This window comes from Ranitomeya variabilis, chromosome 7 (assembly GCF_051348905.1).
Source record: "Ranitomeya variabilis isolate aRanVar5 chromosome 7, aRanVar5.hap1, whole genome shotgun sequence".
NCBI classification, from domain to species: Eukaryota; Metazoa; Chordata; class Amphibia; order Anura; family Dendrobatidae; genus Ranitomeya; species Ranitomeya variabilis.
The window spans coordinates 18,864,531-18,891,900 of NC_135238.1; the positions used below are offsets into that span (position 1 = coordinate 18,864,531).

General features: G+C 45.7%; 2 protein-coding genes across 5 annotated transcripts; one reads left to right on the plus strand and one right to left on the minus strand.

Moving 5' to 3' along the window:
* Positions 1 to 6,172: 6,172 nt before the first annotated feature.
* TOP3A (DNA topoisomerase III alpha) lies at positions 6,173 to 21,129 on the minus strand. Of its 4 annotated transcripts, none has more exons than XM_077274349.1 (20): positions 21,034 to 21,129; positions 18,944 to 19,193; positions 18,423 to 18,482; positions 18,103 to 18,176; positions 17,125 to 17,200; positions 16,494 to 16,602; positions 16,273 to 16,416; positions 16,017 to 16,187; positions 14,439 to 14,539; positions 13,493 to 13,567; positions 13,110 to 13,192; positions 12,785 to 12,992; positions 11,092 to 11,277; positions 10,854 to 10,983; positions 10,644 to 10,757; positions 9,093 to 9,258; positions 8,871 to 9,014; positions 8,402 to 8,524; positions 7,555 to 8,225; positions 6,173 to 7,451 (listed from the first exon to the last, which is right to left on the minus strand). In XM_077274349.1, exons 2-20 carry the CDS (start codon positions 19,127 to 19,129, stop codon positions 7,267 to 7,269), a joined length of 3,006 nt encoding a protein of 1,001 aa, XP_077130464.1. In that variant the 5' UTR covers positions 19,130 to 19,193; positions 21,034 to 21,129; the 3' UTR covers positions 6,173 to 7,266. The 4 variants fall into 4 exon arrangements, with proteins under 4 accessions (XP_077130464.1, XP_077130463.1, XP_077130461.1 ...); XM_077274348.1 differs by lacking the exon at positions 21,034 to 21,129 and adding an exon at positions 20,513 to 20,636; XM_077274346.1 differs by lacking the exon at positions 21,034 to 21,129 and adding an exon at positions 20,385 to 20,556.
* On the plus strand, positions 21,119 to 25,868 carry SMCR8 (SMCR8-C9orf72 complex subunit). Its single transcript, XM_077274350.1, has 2 exons — positions 21,119 to 23,455; positions 24,631 to 25,868. The coding sequence occupies exons 1-2, from the start codon at positions 21,261 to 21,263 to the stop codon at positions 25,082 to 25,084; spliced, it is 2,649 nt and encodes an 882-aa protein (XP_077130465.1). The 5' UTR covers positions 21,119 to 21,260; the 3' UTR covers positions 25,085 to 25,868.
* Positions 25,869 to 27,370: the final 1,502 nt, after the last annotated feature.

Consider the following 27,370-nt stretch of genomic DNA (forward strand, 5'->3'; position numbering starts at 1 on the left):
TCCAGCGAGTAGAGGATTCATCATTAATTTTGGCTAATCTGTACAGGAAAAAAAATACATGTCCATTGCATCCGTATCAACACACAGCCCAGTAACCAGTCAGAACTGGAGAAAACGACGCGATCCATTAGAGTATAAAAACAATTAATATAAACAAACAGGAAATGTCCCAAAGAGGAGGAAGGCTGCACAAATCCAAATGTCTAGAAGCGATCGACACTCACCAATAACAGAGATAGCATGAAGTAGTGGAAAGGATTGGCGTCCCCGCGCCCCGACGCACGTTTCGCCGTCGGCTATCTTCTTGATACAGATGATGGGTGAAATGCTTAGCATAATTATGCATGTGCAATAGTGATATGCAAGTGCTAGTTTGAGGCCACTAACTGGCGTGACTGACAGCTCTTATATACTCAGCTGTGCATAAAGTCACTATATACCACATAGTAGTTTCTTGTGACTACACTGATCTTCATGCACTGACTACTCATAATATCCGGTGGTTTTATTCCCCATAATCTTGGCAGCAGTAACATTATTCATATACATTGGATTGTGCATATAATTACAGTCATGTAATATTTCATGGTTGCATCTGATGTTGATCGCGTCTGTCTTCACCAGGGTAGCTCTGTATACAGGGAGCTCCCCCTAGTGGTGTCTGCAGACAGAATCTTATCATGTATCTGTATAGAGGGAGCTCCCCCTAGTGGTGGCTGCAGACAGGATCTTATGTATCTCTGTATACAGGGAGCTCCCCCTAGTGGTGGCTGCAGACAGGATGTTATGTATCACTGCATACAGGGAGCTCCCCCTAGTGGTGGCTGCAGACAGGATCTTATCATGTATCTCTGTATACAGGGAGCTCCCCCTAGTGGTGACTGCAGACAGGATCTTCTCATTTATCTCTGCATACAGGGAGCTCCCTCTAGTGGTGGCTGCAGACAGGATCTTATCATGTATCTGTATACAGGGAGCTCCCCCTAGTGGTGACTGCAGACAGGATCTTATGTATCTCTGTATACAGGGAGCTCCCCCTAGTGGTGGCTGCAGACAGGATCTTATGTATCTCTGTATACAGGGAGCTCCCCCTAGTGGTGACTGCAGACAGGATCTTATCATGTATCTCTGTATACAGGGAGCTCCCCCTAGTGGTGGCTGCAGACAGGATCTTATCATGTATCTCTGTATACAGGGAGCTCCCCCTAGTGGTGGCTGCAGACAGAATATTATGTTTGATGTGGTGCCATTTCAGTATGGCTAGAGCTCATATTTTAAAAGAATCACATTTGCCTTTCAATGATATTCCCAGCTTTCCACAATGGCTATATGCTCTGCTGTGTTATACGATGACAGGAGGGTGCAGCTAAACTAAGGAAGAAGGCTGGGGACTATGATGAACAACTGGTCTAGGATGTTATTTTAGGATACAGATTGCAGAGTAGCAGCGACAGCCCGTGGCAGCTTTCCAGACTCTCTGGCATACAAGCCAAAATCTAGGGCAACAAGATGTTTTGCTCTGTCAAGTCTCCAAAATAATAAAATCTCCATATTTGTCCATCTTCAGGGAACAAGACGTGTCCAATAACAAACACCTTGAGACGGAACTAGTGAGATTTATGCATTGGATTTTATGGTTTAACATAACTACATTTTCCATCTTTCATAATGCCTTCATGTTGTCTGTTGCCCCCACTAGAAGCAGCTAATAAGATTACGGCATCATTTAATTTCATTACTGATTTCAATGCAAATACTGCATACAGGGAGCTCCTCCTAGTGGTGGCTGCAGACAGAATCTTATGTATCTCTGTATACAGGGAGCTCCCCCTAGTGGTGGCTGCAGACAGAATCTTATGTATCTCTGTATACAGGGAGCTCCCCCTAGTGGTGGCTGCAGACAGGATCTTATCATGTATCTCTGTATACAGGGAGCTCCCCCTAGTGGTGGCTGCAGACAGAATCTTATGTATCTCTGTATACAGGGAGCTCCCCCTAGTGGTGACTGCAGACAGAATCTTATGTATCTCTGTATACAGGGAGCTCCCCCTAGTGGTGGCTGCAGACAGGATCTTATCATGTATCTCTGTATACAGGGAGCTCCCCCTAGTGGTGGCTGCAGACAGAATCTTATGTATCTCTGTATACAGGGAGCTCCCCCTAGTGGTGGCTGCAGACAGAATCTTATGTATCTCTGTATACAGGGAGTTCCTCCTAGTGGTGGCTGCAGGCAGAATCTTATCATGTATCTCTGTATACAGGGAGCTCCCCCTCGTGGTGGCTGCAGACAGGATCTTATCAGGTATCTCTGTATACAGGGAGCTCCCCCTAGTGGTGACTGCAGATATAATCTTATGTATCTCTGTATACAGGGAGCTCCCCCTAGTGGTGACTGCAGATATAATCTTATGTATCTCTGTATACAGGGAGCTCCCCCTAGTGGTGGCTGCAGGCAGAATCTTATCATGTATCTCTGTATACAGGGAGCTCCCCCTAGTGGTGACTGCAGACAGAATCTTATCATGTATCTCTGTATACAGGGAGCTCCCCTCGTGGTGGCTGCAGGCAGAATCTTATGTATCTCTGTATACAGGGAGCTCCCCCTAGTGGTGGTGCCACAAGTCCAAATATGGTAATGCAAAAATTGTTTTTGCAAAAAAAAAAAAAGCATTTTTTTTGTGTGACAGCAGCTAAACATAAAAAACTGATTTAAATCTGGTATCGCTGTAATCGTACTGACCCGAAGAATAAAGTCAGGTAATCACTTATACCGTCGTAAAAAATAAATACAACGGATTCTTTACCTGCTGTGATTTGTTCTGCCTCCCAAAGATCGCAGTAAGGCTCTGCGCAGATTTATCCTGCACTCTACGCTGAGCGCTTACACAAGGTTTTCCGTGTAAATCTCTGAAATACGTTATTCAGACAGAACCCCCGGCAGAAGATTCCCTATTAAGCAGATGGAGGCAATATGGACGCCATAGGACCTGTGATCTGGCATCGTCGTCCTTCTAGGCGTGCATAAAAGTGTCGTCGGCCACAGTTTTGTGCACTTCTGAAAAGAAAGGACATTGCTGAACAGAGGCCAGATGGAGTCCAGAGTAAACTGTGCTGCCTCATTATAGTGAATGGATCGGTTGTGCGTGTTGTCTGAATTACGTCATTCAGAGATTTAGATGGAAGCCTCAATGTAAGTGCTCAGCGTAGAGCGCAGGATAAATGTTCTGAAAAATTTTCCCAATAAAACCTTCAACTCAATCCACAAAAAAAAAACCTCCCCACTGAGGTCTGTCATATGTTAACAGAAATATAGGGGGCTTCCACATTACTGGTCACACAAAGTGAAATGGCTCCTTACGCCCCCCAAAAAATTTAGCAAATTTTGCACCCCCCAAATTCATATGCCCCTCCATTCTGAGCCCCACAGTGTACCGAAACCACATATAGCGTCCATGTTTGGCATTTCTGTAGCAATGAGAGCCCGCCTAATTTACAGGTGCAGGTCTTCAGAAGAAACATACTGGTGACTATAACGTACTGGTCAGATTTGCAATTTTCATTCAGCAACATCCAATACTGCTTGTTTTGGAAAACACCCATGGATTCAAATCATCACTACACCTGTATATTCCCAAAGGGATGTCATTTCCAAAATAGGGTAACTTAAGGGGGAGGGGTTCTGCTCTTCCAGCACGTAGGGGCTTTGTATATGGAGCAGTGAATGCGCCGCACAACGGGGGCAGCGGATGCATTTTTCCAGCGCATCCGCTGCCCCATTGTGAGGTGCGGGGAGGTGGGGCGGAGTTCCGGCCGCACATGCGCGGTCGGAAAAAGCGGACTGTCGGCAGCAAAAAACGTTACATGTAACGTTTTTTGCTCCCGGCGGACCGCCACAACACGGCGCAACCGTCTCACGACTGTTGCAACGTGTGTCAATGCGTCGCTAATGTTAGTCTATGGGGCAAAAACGCATCCTGCAGACAACTTTGCAGGATGCGTTTTTTCCCCTAAACGACGCATTGCGACGTATTGAAAAAAATGCCAGTGTGAAAGTAGCCTTATCCTTGCGAAAATAAAAAAAAAATTGGGGGTTAAAATAACGTTTGTGGGAATATTTTTTTTCATTTTCACAGTTCAACGTTGTAAAATTCTGTAAAGCACTTATAGGTTCAAGATGCTCACCACACATTTAGATAAATTCTTTGAGGGGTTTAGTTTCCAACATGGGATCACTTGTGGGGGAGTTTCCACTGTTTAGGTACATCATGGGCTTTCCAAATGCGACATGACACCCACAGACCATTCCATCAAAGTCTGTATTTCAAATCGTCACTCCTGCTTTTCCGAGCCCTGCCGTGCGCCCAACCAGTAGTTTTTCTCCACATATGGGGTTTTGGCATATTCAGAAGAAATATCACAATAAAGGTTGGTATCAATTTTCTCCTGTTAACATTGTGAAAATAAAAATTTGGAGGCTAAAAACATTTTTGTGGGAAAATGTGTTTTTTTTTTATTTTCATGGCTCTGTTATAAACTTCTGTGAAGCACTTAAGGGTTCAAGGTGCTCACCACACATCTAGAGAAATTTCCTGAGGGGTGTAGTTTCCAAAATGGGGTCAGCTGTGGGGGGTTTCCACTGTTTAGGTACATCAAGGGCTGTCCAAATGCGGCATGGCGTCCGTTCTCTATTCCAGCCATTTTATTTTCAAAAAGTCAAACGGTGTGCCTTTCTTTCCGAGCTCTGCCATGCACCCAAACAGTAGTTTTCCCACACATATGGGGTATCTGTGTACTCAGGAGAAACTGCACAAGTTTTGGAGTTCATTTTCTCCTTATCCTTGTGAAAATAAAAAAAAAATTGGGGCTGAAGTAAAATTTTTGTAAAGAAAGTAAAGTGTTCATTTTTTTCCTTCCACATTGCATTAATTCCTGTGAAGCACCTGAAAGGTGGTTTTGAGCAGTTTGAGGGGGTGCAGTTTTTAGAATGGTGTCACTTTTCGGTATTTTCTGTCATATAGTCCGCCAGTCACTTGAAATAATAAGAAATGCATTATTTTAGAGGATGGCTGTTCTTATTAACCATTGCAAATTGAGATTTCTGCAAACGATTCGTCAGCTGTCGGACTGGAGTTCCCAATCACTGACAATAAGCGGAATTTTTGAAAACTGTGAATTTGAGTCCTCAGTGATTGATAACTTTTAATGGCTAAATGAAAAGATGGAAACAAATTGCAGCTTTCCAGACTACTCAGGTCTCTTCATCAGGCATAGAATAAGAAAAAAAAATCTGAAGAGTCACATATTTATACACAACAGGATACAGGAAGAATGCTATAGATAAGACAAGTCTGAAGCAGAACTATAGACGTGGGACGAGGAGAAAACAGTTGTGGCCATAAATATTGGAACAGTTGATAGATAAAGGCGTGTATAAGTTTTATTGTCCTGTGATTGAGGTCTGGTCCATGATTGTGATGCCCCCACAAGGTCTGAGGAGCACATTCCTTAGTCGATATAGAAAGACATAAGTTGTGTCCTGAATGTAGCTGGTTGTAGCCTTTACGAGGGGTTTAAGAATACCCGCTACCCATCCAGAACACAATTGACCTACTGAATAAACTATAAGCAATAGGTCCTCAACCAGAAGAAGCCATCCTGGCCACCACGGATGTAGAATCTTTGTACTCGAATATCTCACACCAGGATGGATTAAATGCCTGCAAAGTCTTCATGTAAAATTTAGGAATTGATACTTGTTCTGTGGTGAAGCTTACAAAATTCATCCTCACCAATTACCTTGAATTTGGTAAGATATATGTATAGGAGACTGGTACAGCGATGGGAAGTAAAAGGGGCCACAGTACGCAAATCTTTTCATGGCCAGTGACTTCTTGTCCCATGAGGCCTCTGGGCTATCGTCGTTACATTGACGATATTTTTGTCGTCTGAGCAACAGCTAAAGACGTTCCATGAACTCTTAAATCAATTTCATCCCATAAACAACTTTACTATTGTACTGCAATTAACTAACAAGAACAATGAAATAGAGACGACCCTGGACCAGAAGAATAGACTATGAAAACAGTGAGGAACTGATGGTACATGGTAGATTACAAAGTTGAAATTCGCATCATACAATTACTTAGGAGGATAACCCTTAGGAATATGTACAATATTTCTCATAGTTTTATTTGTACATTAAAAACAAGAAAAATAATATATTACAACAAACGTCACGAGACTGAGCGAACTCCGCACAAAAAGCGGTTATAATTCTGGCGGCACCTTCTGTAGACGCTCGGGGGAAGATGATCTCACAGAATATTGCATCGTTATATTAAAATAATTTATATATAAAAAAAAAAAAGACCAAACCTACCGGAGTCAGTCATGGGATCTGCAATATCAGGCGCGTGCTACGTGAATTTTCCTCCTTTACAGGGATTCTTACACTTCCTTTAAGTTAGTAAGGTGATCCAATAATAAAATGATCACTAGGATCTGGGCAAAATTATTTGCAGGACTCTGGCTCGGTGATGACGTTTCGACGGGGCCTAACTAATCAGAAGGGGGTGCCGACAAATAGGAAGAGGTCTGCAGGAACCTGGAAGCAAGTGTTAAATTTCCCAGCAGCACCCCCACAGGGGAAATTAAGCATTGGACTGTCGGGTCCTCCAGATAAAAAGACGCTCTTTGTAGCTGCTCACTACTCCGGATGACATATGAACCCCCTTCCCTAATAGATTTTATGACTTTTTATTTTTTTTTAGAGTGGGCAAGACTAAAAAAAAAATAAATAAATTGGTAACTAATGTATAAACTGAACTCTGGCTCTTTTGACCCCATCATAAAATATTTTATTTCTTCTTTTTGGTTTTTGATATAAGAGACGTCACTGGGAAACCCATCTCCTAATTAGACACAGAACCTCCTGAGATGGGGACAACGACTTTTCATAATGGCCGATTTTCCACGACACCGCTGTCGGTATGAAGCCAAGCCAGAGTCCGGTCCGACAGTCTGATTGGTAGGCATTCACATATCTGGGCTTTAGGGTACGACATGATTTGCTCAGGAGACCCTGTGGCCGGTGGTCCTTCCATGGATACGTGAATCCGGCACAACAACCAAGGGGTTGTTAACGCCTAAAATATAGAACATCCATGTAACAGGAGTAGATGGATGGAGGAGGAGGATGATGATGGTTTTCCATTCTCGAGCACTCTGCTCCAGTAGGGACGTACAAGATAAAATATTAGACGCTCCTCATCTATTCTGCGGACAGTTGGTCCTGTTGTGTCCGGGCTGGTGACATACACCACAACTCCGTGGTTTTTTCGCTGTCGGCCCGCGATCTGAAGAGTTGTGGTCAGAACGCTTGCTCTTGGTGCCAGAATTGCGTTGCGCTGAGAAGCTTCCTCCAAATGCACTGGGATAGTCGCCGGAGCCTCCTGGAGGGGATCAGGGAGAGATACAAGGGGTTAAATAAAAGTCTTAGTGTGCAGATAGTCGCCCTGGAGCACTTGGGACCCTAGGACCACCCCAACCCCTTACCTGGTGGCACATTTTCGTCAGCCCACTGGAAGAAGCTGCACTGCTGCTCTCTGGGTTTGGAGCAGGTGTGGAATTGTCGCCCCTTGTTGGCGCCGTCTTTCTGCACCGTACGAGTGACCGCGGGCTGATTGCACATACAAGAAGCCTGACCGTCGGATGCATGGTCCCCACTTCCACCTCCAGACTCCCGTGGACTAGTGAATGAATTTGAGGGACGTCCTCCAGATATCTGCAGGGGCGGCGCACTTCTGCCAGCGTCGCCCTCCTGATCCGCCCACAAAAAGAAGTTGCAGTTTCCGCCGTTGCATTTGTAAAATGGGCGTCCTTGATTGGGCCCCTCCTTGCGAACAGTCAGCTGCACAGCGCTAACCCCACAATTGCAGACCACCTCGTTCTGATCAGTGCCGGCCGCTACGGACGTCCGGACGGCGGGGGTCACAAGTTTTGGATTCCTCTCCTTCTTGGCGGGCGGCTGGCGACTTTGCCTTTCTCTGGAATTACCCACTTGGTTCCTCTCCCTCGGGCCGGACTGAGGGGCCGCTCGGTTACCTCCCTGCAGGTACTTGAGATCTAGGACTTCCCGCAGAGTTTCGTCACAACCGCCGATGCACCCAACAAACTCAAGAGGCATCAACGGGGGGACACTGCCGCGCTTAAATTTAAACTTCAGCCTAGAGGGGGAGAAGGAAGAGGGAACATCCAAAAAATAAGACACTAGCTAGGATTGCCTTCACTGATACAATGTAACGAACTGAAGCTGTGATAGATCAGAACGTTTCCATTCAATGACAGCAGCAGAGTTCCTAGAATCAGCTCGGACCTATACAGATATAAAGTGTCAGCTTACTTGTGCACAGGGTGGGGTCCGCACACGTCACACACGCTCTCGTCTCGTGACACCTCCAAGACGGAGCTGGGGAGCCAGATGGATGTTTTACAACTCGGATATCCCAGGCACGAAATGTAGAACCTAAACACAGACACGGGACAGTTACCGGTGGAGACTTACGAGCTGTTACCCTCCATCCTGAGGTTTGGGGTCTTTATCCTTTTGATACCGCATATTCTCTCTCTCTGGCAGCTGAGTGGGCGGGCTCTCCCTGGTGTGATGCATCACACTCAACCAATCAAATGCCTCCAAACTCAACCCCTCCCATCTGACACAGTGAAGCTGCAGCATCATCTCCCTCCTCCTCCTCCACTTTATGGTTTTGGGATGATTCAGAAACTTTAAGGACTTTTGTGGGAACTACGGTGTAAGTCTGGGAACCTCATAAAAGGGTTGAGCTCCGGCATAAACCCTATTATCGTCGTACCCGCCATCTCTCTTAGTTTTCAGAACCATATCCCGGTTGCACTGAGGACATTTTCGTACAGGAAGAGGAGTCTCTGCGTAAATCTCCTGCTGTTCCACGGGTTGCGCTGCCTGTCCAAAATACTGAGACAAAGCCTCGTCCAACCTGTAGAGATGGACAAATCCAGAATAAATGACCTAGGAACTCTGCTGTGAATAGGATGGCAATCCGAGGACTACTCACTTGGTGGCTTTGGCCACAGCTTCGATGAAGACCTGCTTGTATTTCTCAACCTGCTGTCTCAAGACAGTGAACTTGTCCTTCTTGCCTTCACAGACCAGCTTGAGGTCGGCCTCTAATTCAGCACGCAGGTTCGGCTTGGACATCTCGAAGCCCATGGAATCGTATCCTGTGGAAATGATCAATGTAAAGCAATGGGGGCAACAGAGATGGAGTAATTGGTAGGATGAAGATTATGTAGATTTATAACGGTCTCAGGGTGGAGGGGGTTCATTACAAAACAGAGGTAATAAAACCACGGGACGCGGCCCCAGGAGCCATGGAGGGCACAGGAGGTGGTCCACGGAGGCAGGGAAGGCTCGCGAGGCAGCCCGAGGAGGCAGGGAAGGCAGCCAAGGAACGGAAGGCAGCCAGAGGGGGAAGGGAAGGAACGGGAGGCGGCCCGAGGGGGCAGGAACAGCACAGAAGGCGGCCCGAGGGGGCAGGAACGGCACGGAAGGCGGCCCGAGGGGGCAGGAACGGCATGGGAAGCGGCCCGAGGGGGCAGGAACGGCACAGGAGGTGGCCCGAGGGGGCAGGAACGGCACAGGAGGCGGCCCGAGGGGGCAGGAACGGCACAGGAGGCGGCCCGAGGGGGCAGGAACGGCACAGGAGGCGGCCCGAGGGGGCAGGAACGGCACAGGAGGCGGCCCGAGGGGGCAGGAACGGCACAGGAGGCGGCCCGAGGGGGCAGGAACGGCACGGAAGGCAGCCCGAGGGGGCAAGAACGGCACAGGAGGCGGCCCGAGGGGACAGGAACGGCACGGGAGGCGGCCCGAGGGGACAGGAACGGCACGGGAGGCGGCCCGAGGGGACAGGAACGGCACGGGAGGCGGCCCGAGGGGGCAGGAACGGCACGGGAGGCGGCCCGAGGGGGCAGGAACGGCACGGGAGGCGGCCCGAGGGGCCAGGGAAGGCACGTGAGGCGGCCCGAGGAGCCAGGGAAGATGGCCCGAGGAGGCAGGAAAGACAGCCCAAGGAGGCAGGCAGGGCACGGGAGGCGGTCCGAGGGGGTAGGGAAGGCACGGGAGGCGGCCCGAGGAGGCAGGCAGGCAGCGTACGGGAGGCGGCCCGAAGAGGCAGGGAAGGCAGGAGAGGTGGCCCGAGGAGGCAGGCAGGGGATGGGATGCGGCATGGTAAGGTGACAGGAAGCTGTGTGAGGAGCTGGGGAGGAGACAAAAGGTGGTGCAAAAAGTCTGGGGAGAGGAGAAAAAAGGTTGTGTGAGGAGCAGTGGAGGGGATGAGAGGCGACATGAGAAGCCACGGAGAAGGGAATACTCCAGGAGATGACACAGAGGCGCGAGGCTGCCTTGTAGGTGACGGGAGGCACATGGCGTCTGTGCCACCTCCCCACTTACAGAAGCAGTGACACTGCGGGCTAAGTACATGCCTCAGAGATGACCCCGTATCAGACACTTATGGCAAATCCACAGCAGTGAAAAATCTGTATCTTACTAATTTCATCATCGCTGATTTCGTTGATAGATCAGTGATCTATCCACACCGGATCCTCACCTTCCACCAACCCCATCCCCAGCTCTCCTGGGAGGAACCTCTGCTCCGGGGTGAGACCCACATACATACGGGACTTGATGGTCTCGATGTGCTCAGCGTGGGTGGCGTCGGTCCCTGGAGGAGACAATGAGGACACGGGCAGGTTAGAGGCTTTGTGGTGCTGATTGCTCCTGGTGGGTGCAGAGTTTCTGTTCATCTACAGCCACGTACCTATGCCGTGTTTTTCCATCAAGGAGATGAGATCTGCCTCTGTGAGAAGCTGCGGAGGGCTGGTCTCTCCATCCAGCATCTCCACCGTGGTGGGCTGAAACCTAGACCCCATCTCATACACCGGGATTATCTAACAGCACAGCAAAACTAGTTACCAAGATAGGAAAAGAAACACCCCAGCAGGGGGCGCTGCTCGATTATTGTGCTTAAAAGTATAATATAATGCTCCAATCCCTACCTTGGTGTTCCACTTATCATAGGGGTAAACGTCCAGATAATTCCTGGCAATGATCATCAGTCCGTGAGCAAAAAACCTCTCAGCGGCAATGTCAATCTCAACTGTGGTCTCCTGGCCCTGAGCATCCTGAGAGCAGCAGGCCAAGAAGTGGCGCACAATGAACTCGTAGATGCGCTGCTCATTACCCTGCATGTAACAGCAAGAAACACGTGATAAAGTGGTATAGCAGTTATATTCTTGTACATAGGGGCAGTATTATAGTAGTTATATTCTTGTACATAGGGGCAGTATTATAGTAGTTATATCCTTGTACATAGGAGCAGTATTATAGAAGTTATATTCTTGTACATAGGAGCAGTATTATAGTAGTTATATTCTTGTACATAGGAGCAGTATTATAGTAGTTATATTCTTGTACATAGGAGCAGTATTATAGTAGTTATATTCTTGTACATAGAGGCAGTATTATAGTAGTTATATTCTTGTACATAGGGGCAGTATTTATAGCAGTTATATTCTTGTACATAGGGGCAGTATTATAGTAGATATATTCTTGTACATAGGGGCAGTATTATAGTAGTTATATTCTTGTACATAGGAGCAGTATTATAGTAGTTATATTCTTGTACATAGGAGCAGTATTATAGTAGTTATATTCCTGTACATAGGGGCAGTATTATAGTAGTTATATTCTTGTACATAGGAGCAGTATTATAGTAGTTATATTCTTGTACGTAGGAGCAGTATTATAGTAGTTATATTCTTGTACATAGGGGCAGTATTATAGTAGTTATATTCTTGTATATAGAAGCAGTATTATAGTAGTTATATTCTTGTACATAGGGGCAGTATTATAGTAGTTATATTCTTGTACATAGGGGCAGTATTACAGTAGTTATATTCTTGTACATAGGAGCAGTATTATAGTAGTTATATTCTTGTACATAGGGGCAGTATTATTGTAGTTATATTCTTGTACATGGAGCAGTATTATAGTAGTTATGTTCTTGTACATGGAGCAGTATTATAGTAGTTATATTCTTGTACATAGGGGCAGTATTACAGTAGTTATATTCTTGTACATAGGAGCAGTATTATAGTAGTTATATTCTTGTACATAGGGGGCAGTATTATAGTAGTTAAATTCTTGTACATAGGGGCAGTATTATAGTAGTTATATTCTTGTACATAGGGGGCAGTATTATAGTAGTTAAATTCTTGTACATAGGAGCAGTATTATAGTAGTTATATTCTTGTATATAGGAGCAGTATTATAGTAGTTATATTCCTGTACATAGGGGCAGTATTATAGTAGTTATATTCTTGTACATAGGAGCAGTATTATAGTAGTTATATTCTTGTATATAGGAGCAGTATTATAGTAGTTATATTCCTGTACATAGGGGCAGTATTATAGTAGTTATATTCCTGTACATAGGAGCAGTATTATAGTAGTTATATTCTTGTACATAGGGGCAGTATTATGTTAGTTATATTCTTGTACATAGGGGCAGTATTATATTAGTTATATTCTTGCACATGGGGCAGTATTATAGTAGTTATATTCCTGTACATAGGAGCAGTATTATAGTAGTTATATTCTTGTACATAGGGGCAGTATTATAGTAGTTATATTCTTGTACATAGGGGGCAGTATTATGTTATTTAGTAAGGGTGTGCTGTTACACCTCACCTGCAGACTGTTGGTATACTTTGTGGGGTGGATGGGCGGATGGGCTTGATCTGTCTTATTCCCGTTTCTTGGCGTTGGCCCACCCCTTTCCAGAATACGTTGTGCAAATCCTCCCCACTGGGGATCCTGCGTCTGCTGCTCGACCAGCGTTGTGAGGTTTAGATCTTTAGGAAAGATATTAGTCTCTGTGCGGGGATAGCTGATATAACTGTAAGAAAAAAAAAAAAAAAAAGGACACTATGATGAGGGAAAAAAAATGAAAAGTTTAGTCTGATCACGTAGATCCGCTGTTGCGGTCGGTCCCGCTCTCGGTGGCTGCCCTTACCCTTGCGTGTAGAGTTTCTCTGCAATCTTCATGGTTTCTTTAGCTCCGATTTTCAATTTGCGAGAAACCAATTTTTCCATTTCCTGCACAGAAGAAGTGAACACGATGTGGAGACAGTCAGTGACTTATTACAGTGAGTGCGACACAATTCATGGTTAAGGAATGGCGCTTTCTATGGCGGCGCGGTGTCCGGAGCCATCATTACTAGTGTGGTGGTTTCCAATCTGTGGCTCTCCAGCTGTTGCAAAACTACTACTCTCAGCATGCTCTGATAGCCAATTGCCCGAGCATGCTGGGAGTTGTAGTTTTACAACAGCTGGAGAGCCACAGATTGGAGACCAATGCTCAGGTGTAAAAACCAGTATTGGTATCCGTCCACGTACCACAGTGTCCAGCGCCACCGGCCTCCATTTACTTTTTGGTTTACTCCCGACCTGAACAACAGTTGCTGTGGGATCCTAAAAAACAAAGCAACAAACAACGTTTCATTATTTAAATCAAATTTTTGCCACATTTTTTTTTCTATTGGTATCATGATCCGTATTAGAATTAATTAAAAATGAGATATCTTGCAATTTTCACACTTACTATTAAACATTGCACACGTACATTAGCAGCAATGAACTTAGCTTATATCAAAGCAACTAATGAGCGTGTGCAAAATTCATTGTGAAGGGAGGATTCGGTTCTGATTGGTGGATTCTGTGTTATCAGCTGTTATTATTCATTGCAATCTTACCTCTGATAAGGAGCCTGCTGAAAAATATATACTGCTGTAAAAATATATAGGCTCAGCGCTTGTAAAATAACCAATTCTTTTGGCCTTGAGGCCTATAAATTTACAGAAAGTAGATTACAAGGCCATTAAAGTGTTAATTACCGTCTTGATAGATAAATATTGTTGGATAGATCTTGTAAATATGAACAATTTTGCAATTTTCTGCGTGATAAAATTGTCAGCCGTTCTTGTGATATTAACGCTTTTCTTTACAGCTCATTGCCTTGGAGACCGACCACCGATTCTAGAATATGCGTCATGACTACAGGCTCTTTCCTACGGAGCTTATAAACACTGTTTTGAGTCACTGGAGTGTGTTGTTTCCTCCTAATCCCGAAGAGCCTAAGCGCAATGCTTACAAGCTAAGACGGCAGCGGTGGTCGGTCTCCGAGGTAACAAGTTGTAAACAAAACAAAAGTTTTAATGTCTCTAGAACGGCTGCAAAATTTTAACAAGCAAAAATTTGCAAAAGTGTTTGTATTTACATTTACTTTCCTGACAATATCCATCTATAAAAATGAGACTAACCCCTTAAAGAGACAGAACCATACCTCCATACAGATCTGATAGAGAACCAGGCAGGCCGTATGATTGAAGAGACGATTTCTTTTCCAGTTAAACTCCACCATTCCGTCTTCATGGTCATGAGTCACTGAACCCAAAGAAGATGATATACGGTAAGTATATAGGATTATAACAGAGGCATAAAGAGCAACAGATTCTAAACAGTTTTAAGGGGGTTGTCCAAGATGAGAAAAAAAGGGTCTAATATCTCCCAAAAACAGTGCCACGCCTGTGCAATACCAGACACAATAACATGATTCCTGGCCTCTATATCCTGCATTTACTAGAAAGAAGCAGCAGAGAAAACATTATAAAGCAGTACTAACCAATGTAGCCCTGAATCCAGCACTGATGTGAGATAAAACATTTACTAGAAAAAAAGAGCAGGGAAGACATTGTACAGCAGCACTGAGCGGTGTAGCTGTGAATCCAGCACAGAGGTGAGATAAAACACTTACTACAAAGTACCATGTAAGACATAAAAGAGCAGTACTGAGCAGTGTAGCTATGAATCCAGCATTGAAGTGAGATAAAATATTTACTAGAAAAAAATATCAGGGAAAAAGTCATGCCCAAGGATTGTGAGACCTTGGTTAGGTCGGCGATTGACTGAGATAAGTGGGGAGAGTGTGCGCTATCCTCATGGGTAGTAGGGGGCTCCTGTGGGGCCTTCATTGTGGGGGGAGAGGAGGAGACGAATATGCACGCCTGAAGCTGGATAGGTGAGAAGAACTACGCCGTAGATAGGCTGATGGAACTGGGCCAGGGAGGAAGAGCGGGAGAAAAGCTTGCAAGAACTATATTGGGTGGTGGAGAGAGTGACCAAATCAGAAGTAGGCCTCAATGAAGCTGTGGACTAAATTTTGACACTGGCGGGGCCTGAGAAAAGCCTGAAAAAAAAAGCTGTCCTGTGAAAACCTGCCAAAGTCTGAACGCAGACCCATGTCTGCCTCCTTTGGACACTAAACAAAAACTGACTAGCTCGGTTCCAGTTGGTGGGTGGAGTTAATTTTTTTCCTGCCTAGTGTCAGCAGCATGTTTTCATGTGTCCATCAAAGAGGCGAGAGGATAAACACTTAGTAGAAAGAAGTGTCATGGAAGTCATAACAGACCAGTACTGAGCAGTGTAGCTATGAATCCAGAACAGAGGTGAGATAAAACACTTATTAGAAAGAAGTGGGAGCCTTGAGGACAATATACAGTAGTACTGAGCAGTGTAGCTGTGAATTCTGATATAAAACATCCACTCTTAAGCGGCTATTCAAGCTGTCTGCCTGCCTTTCTTATTGTATTCCTGACTTCCCTATACACTTTAAAAGGCAGCTGTAATCTGATCCCTCAGTGAGCTGGCAATTCATCTTGTATTACCAAAGACACTTTTTAGCAATTTTTCAGAGTAAATGCAGAGTTCTTAAGGCCGGAGTGGGGGGTATTAGTGGATGGAAAACAAAAAAGGCTCATAAGTGGAGAAAAAGCCTTGTATTAGGTAGCATGCAGACAGGTTCCCTGTAAGAAAAGAGCCCAGATAAAGAAGAAAGCTTCGCGTACACGTTCTCGCCACTTACCCTTGATTTTATAAAAGGCTTCGGGAATAAAAGCCTGAATGGCCTTAAATCTCTCGACTACAAACCCCAATGTGGGGAACTGACAACTCCCATAACTGATGAGCTGGCTGGATAACACGGACGGAAAGATCTTCTGGAGGCGCAGAGTCTGGAAGCGGGTGAAGGCAGCTCCTGGAAATAACAAAAAAAGGAGCGGATGTCTATGGGGTAACAGGACAGGGAGTAACGCTGACCCCTACTACTGCCTGCTGCCCACCTATCCGAAGGTCCAGCTCCATCCGTACATCCACAGCGTCGCTGACGTTCTGGTCGGGTGGGCTGAGGTTCTCGCAGGCGGCTCGGATGGATCGCGGGGTGATCTCAGAGAAGCGCGCTCTGAATACCTGCAGATTGGGTTTCACTATAAGAAAAAGTAATGAAGGGGTTAATGTTTGGAGCCGCCGAAAAGTCCGGGCAGCATGGAGGGTGAGGCCGTACCCGCTTTGCAAACGTGGATAATTTCAAAGCCGATGTTCTCCCCTTCTCGGTCACAATCCGTCCATATAACGAGAGCCTGGCACTGCCGCACCTCCCGCTCCAGGGTTTTCTACAAGCACATACACAAGACAGGTTTCAGGCACCAAAAATCACAGCGCTTTCCCTGGGGACAAAAGTGGCGAGAAAGCTGCAAAAACATCATCAAAAGTTGTCTGTGACTCATCCCCCATGCGTGAAGCTGGAGGACACACACTTATCGGTGTCGGACCACCACACACCCGATAATGAGGACCCCTCCTAAAGACGGGTCCATCAATATATCAGTACTACGTAATAACCATACCAAATATGTTTTCATCTGACATCTCTGTCTAACAGGAGCGGATGCAGTTGAGATCTGATCGCTGCTGTCAACCATTTAGATGCTGCTGTCAATCTGATAGCAGCATTTAGATGTAGCGCTCGCCAGACAGCAATGTCTGCAAAACAAAAGGATGCCTTCACCTGGGTTATGCAAAAATTGAAAAATAAAAAAATAAAAAAAATAAATTATATATATATATATATATTTTTTTTTTTTCTTTTTTAGATTTTCCGGTCATGACGGGTTTAAACATGATGGAAGACTTACCTTAATGTTCAGGAAATCGTTTGGGCAAAATTTCTCCACTTCTGCATCAAATAGTGAAACTGGGTTGCAGCTGCGCCTGCAAAGTGAGACACTGAGTCATTACCTGAAGTGGTGCAATTAGTGGAGGGCTCAAGACGCGGACCCCCGCTGAGCAACAGTGCTGAAAAGCATCAGCGATATAGCAGAAGTTAGATATATACAGAGCGCCAAATTTCTACATTCTAAACTGGTACAAAATTGGAGCTCTTCCTTAAAAAAGGCTGCCCACTACCTGGACAACTCCATCATAAATGTGACTGTACCCTATAAAAATAGTTTACAAACACATGCCGAACCGACACCGTCCCAGCGATGTCTGCCAGCACTCGAGTGACATTACCATGCGGCGCTCACACTTCAATCAACAGTCTGAGCTTCTATTTGATGGTGCAGGAAGCGGATAATCTCTTTAAAAAGGTTATTCCATTCTTCAGAAATTGATATTTTCAAATAGAGCTTTTCCAATTTACTGCTTGTTAAAATTTGCAGTCATTCTTGAGATAGTTTCTTGAAATGTTTTATTTAAAGGGGTTATTCGTTTTTTTCATAGTTAGCATTGCCAGACAGAGCTTATAAATACAAGTAATTTTGCAATTTACTGCTTGTTAAAATTTGCAACCGTTCTGGAGATAGTACCACTTTTTCTTTTGTTTACAGCCGGTTGCCTAGGAGACCGACGAGCTGTAAACAAAAGAAAACTGTTAATATCTCAAGAACGGCTGCAAATTTTAACAAGCAGTAAATTGCAAAATTACTTGTATTTATAAGCTCTGTCTGGCAATGCTAACTATGAAAAAAGAATAACCCCTTTAAATAAAACATTTTTATCTGTTTAGTTTTCATTAGAATTATCTGATGTCTCTGATAAGCTGCGCTGACACCGACAACATTGCAGATCTCTGTCCATCAGTTCTAAAGATTTTCAAAGAAGAAACCAACCAGGACTTCAGGTGACTCTGAAAATCCAGCGCCAGCAAATGTCCGGACACAGAAGTCATAATGACGGAGACGTCCTGCGGAGAAATGATAAAATATACGATAATAGAATAATATGATAATACAAAAGATATACAAACACCCAAACCAAGAACACACAAGGCCAAATAGTTGGCGAGTGTCTGTAAAATAGCGCAAATCACCAAGCACACTGCAAATCGAAATCTCTGCCTGCAGTCAGTGAATAGAAACAGCTTCTGGCAGCAAACAATGAACTATCGTGGTATACATATATTCTTCCCTCTCTCATTTTTATCACTTACCCTTCCAAAAAGGTGATATTCGTACTCATAGATCTTGTTAAACTTCGAAAACCCTTCTCTCTGTAAATATATATGTATGAAAAAAAAAAATGGATGACTTTTGGGTTCTCATTGGCTGTAAGCCATAATCATCGACATTAACAGAAAAACACGTGAAATAGATCACTCTGTTTGTAATGACTCTATATAATTTATGGGATTCACTTTTTGTATTGAAGATCTGAAATAAATTAACTTTTTGATGACATTCTAATTTTGTGAGAAGCATCGGTATATCCTATGCATGCAAATATGACATGCAAGAAGAATTTGCAAATTTTCCATGTGGGAAGATGAGCATCAGTCCCCAATGAATGACATCAGGGTTGATGCGAAAACAGATGTCCCGCAAACCAGTGACTGATCGTGAGCCATAGATTTCTTACATGGATCTTGTAGGAAGGTGTGTGTGATATTGGCATATGTGACCGTGCCCATTACGGTCCCCTTTTTATTAAAGAAATTGCCTTCAATGACCTCACCCTCCTCATCCTCCCGCTGGACATAAGATCGGCGATCCCCTTGGCGGCATCATTCTTCTCAGCCACACACAGGACCTTCTGAACAGGGATTCTTAGAGACATGTCGATGGAGTTTACAGAACAGGAGCGAATGCCGAAACGTGTCAGTTGTCTGCTAAAAACGAAAATACTTCTCTGGAGGATCATTACGCGAGGTGACGGCGGTGTTCATGTCTGAGCGCTACAGAAAACCGATGAGGTCAACGCATCCCTGTAAAAGAAGTAATACTAATCAAACCATGCCTTAGTCACAGAGTCACCCAGACCTCACAGGAATGCACGGCCCTGGCTCCCTCTCCTCCCCATCCTTTACAACCGGACGATTTTCCATTTCTGCGCTTTTGTTTTTTTTTTCTCCAAGTTAACGCAATTACAGCGATACCAAACTTATATATAAATGTATTTCTTTTATCGGTTACAAAAATATCTGAAATTTGTAGAAAAAAAAAATAAAATAATTGTGTCATATTCTAACATCCATAACTTGTATTTCTCCGTTGATGGAGTCTCGTTATGTTCCACCTCGAGCGGTAGAATTATAGGTACCATTTTGGAGAACATTCAACAATTTAATCGCCTTTAATTCTATTTTTCTGAGATGACCCAAAAAAAAAACAAAAAAAAAAAAACAGCTTTGATTTTTTTTTTAATTTTACAGTTAATTTATTCGTAGATTTTTACAGATCCAAGGCATATGCATATAATGTATATATATATATATATATATATATATATATATATATATATATATATATATGTATATTTTCTTTGACTGGGAGACTAATTTTTTCCAATATTAAAAAAACAAACAAAAAAAGAACACCTTTTTTTTTATTGTGTTCACTTTTTTTCTCCTTTTACAGGATTTGAGTCTGTGATTCCCTGTAATATATACTATGGTATATAGTAGAAAAAAAATTGCAATAAAAATGGCGGCGATGGGGGCTTTGAGCAAGGCGCCAGCTGCCATGGTAACCAGTCGGCACTCCACCCCAAGTAAAATGATTAAGGGCCGCTCAAGGAAAGACATTGGCATCTAAATAGTTAAGCAGCAGTGATCGGAGTCGGCTCTGATCACTGCTGGCGACTGTGTCACCGGCCCCGCACCGGGAAGGGGTTAATAGGCTGCCATCCCACAGCCCTGAATACCTGGATTCCCCACACCCCAGGCCTTGCGGACCCAGTCCTCACCACTCTCCTCAGCTCTGCTTGCTGTCAGTGAATGGGAGCACTCTCAGTTACACGACTTTCTCCTCCCCCCGGTATAACACAGGGAATCCATAGCAGAGACCCCCACTGACACATTGTACCGGACGCTCAGCTGTTGTGAGCAGCAGGAGGCCAATATCAGCGTCTTCTCTTATAAAGAACCACGTACTAATAAGGAGTTGTCAATACTTACACTCCATGTCGCTTCCCGCGCAGGCCAGGCATTCGCTTGCTGCTGCAGAATGACCCTCTTCGCGCAACGTAGCGGCGCTGAGAGACATCACGTGATCAATGTGAACTACAAGTCCCGGCATGCCTTACCGTATTTTTTTCCTATTTGTTTCACGTCATTCCCGTCAGGGCTCATTCATTATGGCGTCTATCAGCTGCGGATCCGCTAGCTTAATAATTCGGGAATGTCTGAACGAGCTCCGGCACAGCAGTGACGTCACGATTTAGTCACGTGATCGGCCTTCTAAACTACAACTCCCGTCATGCATTAGTGTTATTTTTTACTTATTTTTTTTTCTCAACGTTCATGTTGTCTTCAGGGTTACTAATGAATAAAACTTCTTAATATGCATGATATATTCTAATTTGATGCAAATAAACATTCTCCTGCGAGAGTGACGTCAGGAAGTGGTCACGTGACCTTTATCTGAACTACAATTCCCGACGTGCATTGCTGGTAATTTTTCTTATTTCTTTTTATTTTGTTACGTTTTACGGAATTAGTAAAGAAGACGTAACCTTGTTGTGGATACAGGAGCCTAATTTGAGAGAGTTCGTTCTGACTCGCTCAGTAGTGACGTCACTGGTTGATCACGTGACCTTCTTCTGACCCTTGCCGGACTCCGTACTAAGTCATGTGATCGTGTCAGAACTACAATTCCCGGCATTCGTGTTTCTCCGGTGATGCGGAAGGAAGGTCGTTATCTCCCTGGCTGCCGGGTTTCTCTCTCACACGCTCCGGACTTGTGCTACTTAAGCGGGAATCCGTGACGTCACTGGGATGTCATGTGGTTCGCAATTCAAGATGGCGTCCTCCCTGTGAGGTGTTTGTGACAAGATGATCGGCTCTCCGGATGTGGTGGCGTTTACCCGAGATGAGGAGTATGACTCCCCCCAGCAGGGCTCCCCGGGGCTTCCAGAGGAGTACTCGGTGCCGCTGTTTCCAGAGAGCAGCCCCTGGTCCCGGCTTTCGGGGGCCCAATTCATCAGGGACTTCATCCTGATCTCGGAGTTCTCGGAGCAGGTGGGGCCGCAGCCTCTCCTCACCGTCCCCGACGACCCCCGCGTCCGCGGCGCCTTCGACCTCAACTACTTCTCCCTGCGCATCATGTCGGTGGACTACCAGGCCTCGTTCGTGGGTCACCCCCCGGGGTCTTCCTACCCCAAGCTGAACTTCGTGGAGGACTCCAAGGTGGTCCTGGGCGACTCCAAGGAAGGGGCGTTCGCCTATGTGCACCACCTGACGCTGTACGACCTGGAAGCGCGAGGCTTCGTGCGCCCCTTCTGCATGGCCTACATCTCCACCGACGAGGACAAGATCATGGAGCAGTTCCTGCAGCTCTCGGGCGACTTCTCCAAGGCGTCCGAATGTCTCAAGACCGGAAACCGCAAAGCGTTCGCCAACGAGCTGGAGAAGAAGCTGAAGGACCTGGACTACACCCGGAGCGTCCTCCTGGACGAGATGGATGAGCAGGAGAAGACGGACCACCAGGGTTTCTACACCACCCAGGCCATCGAGAAGGCCAATGAGCTGGCCAACGTGGAGAAGTCCATGATCGAGCACCAGGACCTTCTGAGACAGATCCAGTCCTACCCATACCGACACCTAAAGGGGGAGGACTACCAGCCGTACGTGCCGGACCCGGTCACCACCTCTGACCATGAAGGTGACGACGATGACCCTGAGGTCTACACCCCTCGCTCCTCCTACACCCCCAAATTCATCAAAGCCAAGTCTTCCAAATGTTTCGATAAGAAGCTGAAGACCTTGGAGGAGCTGGTGGACGTTTACTTCTTCACCCAAACGATGGACCTCTTGACAGCCATCGAGAAGCGCTATCGGGGCGACGTCAGCTACTTAATCATGAGTCACCTGGACAGGACCCTCCTGGGCCAGCAAGCCATTACAAACTTTCTCTTTGAGGACGTCTCCACCTTGGATCCTAAACCCATCGCCAGGCAATATTCAAACCAGCCGAGCGCTGCTAAAGTGGAGGAAGACATGAAGCCGTCAGTCAGTGTGGAGTCCTATAAGTCCAGCGTGGAGTCTGTGCGGATTAAAATTGAGCAGGAGGCGTTTGACGATGACCAGGATGAGGCGACCAGCAACACAGAGGGTCTCGAGGCGGAGACCAAAGGGAGTGTGAGCAGTGGAGAGAGCATCGAGGTTTTACAGACGGAGAAGTCTACGCTCCTCGTCCATTCAGAGAGTCAACCGTGCCTGACGCTTCATCCGAGCCCGCAGTCCAGGCGGAAATCCGGCAGCCGGAGGACCATCAGCGAGGACAGCATTGAAGTCCTTAGTACTTGTACATCCGAAACTGTGATCCCCGAAGATTTCCGAGCATCTTACCAAATAGCCATTAACGAAGAGGAGACCTCCGCCGAGGGCGAAGACTGTGCCATTTTCGAGGACAACGATAAAGCCAACGAGGTCGATCTGACGGTGGACCCGGCTTGTTGTATACGGACTGAGAGTCCCATCCTTGACGAGTTAGCCAGAGATCTTGTGCCAAGCGATGGCGTCGTAGTCAGCGTGCCGCCTCAGCCCGGCAGGCACATCAGCCATACATTCGGTCCGGTGAAATTCTGCGTGGAGCAAGTGGACGACCCATGCGGGGAAAGCTTCTCTGCTCCAGAGTCCAACTACCTATTGAGCAGCAGGGACGCTGGGAAAATGACTCTGGACGAGGACTCCACCAGCTACAGGAGCGGTGCCTCCACCTGCTCCGATAGGACCCCTTCCCCTCCCCCTGTCGCCACCATCACCGAGCGCCAAAAGAGGAAAGCTGGCCAAAACGCTCTGATGTTCATCAGGCAGTACCCCTTCTCTCACCCCGCCATTTACTCTCTGCTTAGCGGGAGGACCCTCGTCGTGTTGGGCGAAGACGAAGCCTTTGTGAAAAAACTTGTGACGGCGCTGTCCGTGTTTGTCCCCAATAATGGACACGTAGCCAAACCCATCAAGATGTGGGCGACCTCCCCCCTGCACGTCATGGACTTCCAGAAGTGGAAACTGATTGGACTTCAGAGGTAAAGACCCCGATAAACGTCCCCATACTTGTGCCAAAAATCTGGCTCTTAACGCGCGGTGCCAGCGGAGTACTGGCTGTGGGGACGAAATCTCATCCTCCGGGCGGTAATTGACCTGCGCTCAGAATCTCTGGAGAAAATATTCTCTGTGGATTTCATCTATTTCTATATAGAGGAGAAATGTGCAGTGAATTCATCTCCTGTTCTATCTGTGGATTTTCATCCCTTGCTACGTTATCCTTGAAGGTATTTTCCACTTACGGGAACAATATCTCTCTTTAAATGCCTGTACTTTGGACTAAATATAATTTTTGCAATTGGCTTTTTTTTTTTATACCTTTTGCTTTCATTTTCCTGTACATTTATATTTCCTGTGCTGCAAGAACATAAATCAGCCTAGAGGAGCTCAGAAAACAGAGCTGAAAACTCTATCAGCACGTGCTCACTGGCAGATTCTCAGTTAACTCATTCATAGCCAGCAAAAATACAGAGGCTCTAGAAATTTTAAATACAATCCAATTGCAAAAGTAATTTTTAGCTCAAAATTCATGCATTTAAGTAAAAAAAAAAAAAGATTTTTCTCCAGAGGTGGGCTTCCTACTTTATCCTTGGGGTCCAACTTCTATAAATGAAGTCCTCTCTCTATTTGATTATTTCTGCATTTTCAGTGTCCCGATGGCGGTAATGGAAGCCATTACACAACCTAATACTCTGTGTCCTCGACCTCCTGTCCTGTTTCTTCCCCCTTTGCAGGGAGTCGGTTTTTCTACATCACTGACATAATGTAAGAATGGTTTTCGCCGTTTTCTGATCCTCTGAAGTCGCCTTTCCACGTAATGGATTAATCTGAGCGAGTAGAGCTGCAGTGCAAAGTATAGGAGAGTGGGATCCTGACATAGGAGCTAGATTAGACTCCCAACAGACATCATGGCCTGGGTGGAGCAAAAGCAAAAAAAAAAATTTTCTTTGGGCAGAAATGGGGTTATGATGACTATTTCTGCTAGCTGTCAGTGAATGCAAACATTTTCCTGGTCATGTCCATCATGAACCGATGTCTATAAAAGTGAGTTTACATTCACAGACAGCAAGCACAACTCTTACATGGTGAGATGTACTTAAAAAGTTGCAGAACTTTATTACCTTTTAATAACTTTTTTTTCTTCCTCATCTCGTAGGGGGGTCTCTCCTTCCGGATCCAACACCCTGCACACCCTGAGCCGATACAGCCGCTACGCCAGCATATTGGATGCAGACAACAAGACGCTGCGGTGCCCGGTGTACAGGGGGACGCTCCTCCAGAGGGTGGCAGACCACCGCACACAGATCAGGAAAGGCAGCACTTACTACATGCACGTGCAGAGCATGCTGACCCAGCTCAGCGCCAAGGCCTTCCTCTTCACCTTCTGCCACCACGTCCACCTGCCCATCCGGGAGAAGGAGAGCGAGGAGTCGATAAGGCAGCGCCGCGCCGCCTTCCTGCAGCAGCTCCTCGGCCTCTCCCACGAGGACAGCAAGATCGTAGAATACCTCTCGGAACTGCTCAAAACGCATTATCTGCGGGAATCGGGGACGCAGCTGCTTCCTGTGCTCAGATTTGACTACATCCCCAGCATTTTATACAAGATTTGACCCATCGGTCGCCCCCTGTAGACACGTGTGGATGTATAAGACTGCGCATTATGGTGGGCTTCTCGGCCAAGAGAAGAATCTTGGGGGGCTTTATTTACTTTTTAGCCTTCTGTTTTTTTTATGTCACATTGCCTCCGCCAGTTTTTACTAGTGATGACCTAGGTCTGTTGTTTTCAACCTGTGGCTGTCCTGGCATTGCAAAACTACAACTCCCAGCATGCCCTGGGCGCCAGTCGTTGACAAATCTGGTGCCAGTAGCTCTCGAGGCATGCTGGGAGTTGTAGGTTCGCAACAACAGTCACAGTTTGATTATTATAGGGATAAAAAAGGAGCCGGTGGCCAGTCGTGTCAGATCTGCTGTTAAAGGGACCCTAAAGTCTAGCATCTATTAGTGCTGGTGAGTGCAATCTACTGTTCCCTGTTATCAGCCACTTCTGTCCACTCAGAAATCCTCTCCCCTCCATAATCACTAATTTGTCACATATCTTCAAAGACCTTTTCCTCCATGTTTGGGTTTACAGGGGCATTCTTTTTTTTTTTTCCGTTTTGGTGCTAAAGTTTTAGAAAAATCATGGCAAAACCCCCTCCCGTACAGGTGCATTTGTAAATGTATTCTTAGGCTGTGTTCACACACTGTAGTTTTCCAGGGAAATGTATTGTGTGATTACGGCGATAACGCTGGGTCCAGATGCAGAGCTTTTGCACTGATATTTACAGTAGAAGCAAAAGTTTTCACCCCAGTATCGGAGCACAAAAAACTCCTTTTAAAACTGCACATTTTAGTAATTTCCTAGATTTTATTTTTAGCGAGATCCGTCCTATAGGGGGCAGCGTTCCAGCAGTCTTTCCAATGTCGGAAACCATTTTTTTTGTAAATTTCACCTTCAGAATCTTTTTGGGATTGAATAATCTATTGTTCCCTGTTATCAGCCATTTCTTTACTGAGTGCAGGAACCTCCCCTTCTTATCACGTAGCTCTGGAGCAGAGATTTTTTTTCCCCTTTACATCACACCTGACTGATATATGCTGTTATAACGCTCCAGCACTATAAGAGTTAAACTTTAGCGGCCCCCCGCACTCGCCGTCCACCCGCCCAGTGTTATTTCTGTTTGCGTCTTGTAATTTATTATTTTCTTAGCCTCCCGTCCATGCGGTTTCTTATGTCATTACTTGCACTAATGGATCATGTGTGACCGACCGTCGGGCGCTCTGAGGAACGCAGCTCTGGTGCCAAATGTTGCCCGCTGTCAGGATCACATGCAGCCGATCACAGTCGCACCAGATGTTCTATTGTAGTGAATGGGGCTTGTAAGATCTGTGCTTCCTGGCAGTGAATGGGAACGGTCTCTTACTATGTGTAGTAATTAATGTCCAATCTTGGTTACAGGACTTGTAAAATCAGAGCGTTACAATCCCATCTGCCATTTAATTCTGACTTGGTCAACCCCTGCTTACTGTCAGTGAATGGAATCCTTTATCAGTTGTTTTTTGGAGATTTGTGAATTTTTTTATATCGGAGAATGTTTTCACTTGGTTTCGGCAAGCAGAGGTTTACTAATAGTCAGATTTGCATCAACGTCATCTGATTCTCTTTGTCTAGATCCACCTCTGCTTGCCAGCAGTGAGTGGAAACCATCAGTGAGGAATACTGATGGGAGAGTATACTCTTGGCTCGGGTTTTCCAGATCATGCTCGGGTGACCGAGTATTTGTTAGTGCTCGGAGATTTAGTTTTCATCCTGGCAGCTGAATGATTTACAGCTACTAGCCAGCCTGAGTACATGTGGGGGTTGCTAGGGAATCCCCACATGTAATCAAGCAGGCTAGTAGCTGTAAATCATTCAGCTGCCGCGATGAAAACTTACAACACTAACAAGTACGCGGAGACCACCCGAGCAACGTGTATATTCGCTCATCACTAGTGAGGAACTGAAAAACAAATGGGTGAATCGTTTCACTCACTGACAGCAAGCAGAGCATTTACCAAGAAGACAGGTTCCCAAAGCTGTTGATAAGGCATGAGTAAGTAAAAGCACTGCTTGCCATCAGGGAGTAGATGCATTCACAGATCTTTGAATGGAGTGATGCTGCCAGCACTTACAATCTCTTTCTATTGAACTTGTAAGCGCTGCTGCGATCTGTAGGGCGTGCCGTTACCTGCTAATCCTGGCCAAGCTGCGGTGGTCGGTTTCCTAGGACTCAATAATGGCTGTAAATTGCAAAACTGCTTTCTGTGGAAAACCCCTTTAAGCACAGAATTACACAACCTCTGTAGTGTTTTGTTTA

Bases quoted from the DNA above. Each gene is read 5' to 3' on its own strand.
- TOP3A (XM_077274349.1), bottom strand. From the start codon at position 19,129: ATGATCCTCCAGAGAAGTATTTTCGTTTTTAGCAGACAACTGACACGT. The intron at 18,177-18,422 runs GTAAGTGATAAA...ATTTCTCCGCAG, and splicing joins AATATCACCTTTTTGGAAGG to GACGTCTCCGTCATTATGAC. The intron at 9,015-9,092 runs GTGAGTAGTCCT...CCATCTCTACAG, and splicing joins GCTGTGGCCAAAGCCACCAA to GTTGGACGAGGCTTTGTCTC.
- SMCR8 (XM_077274350.1), top strand. From the start codon at position 21,261: ATGATCGGCTCTCCGGATGTGGTGGCGTTTACCCGAGATGAGGAGTAT. The intron at 23,456-24,630 runs GTAAAGACCCCG...CTCATCTCGTAG, and splicing joins AAACTGATTGGACTTCAGAG to GGGGGTCTCTCCTTCCGGAT.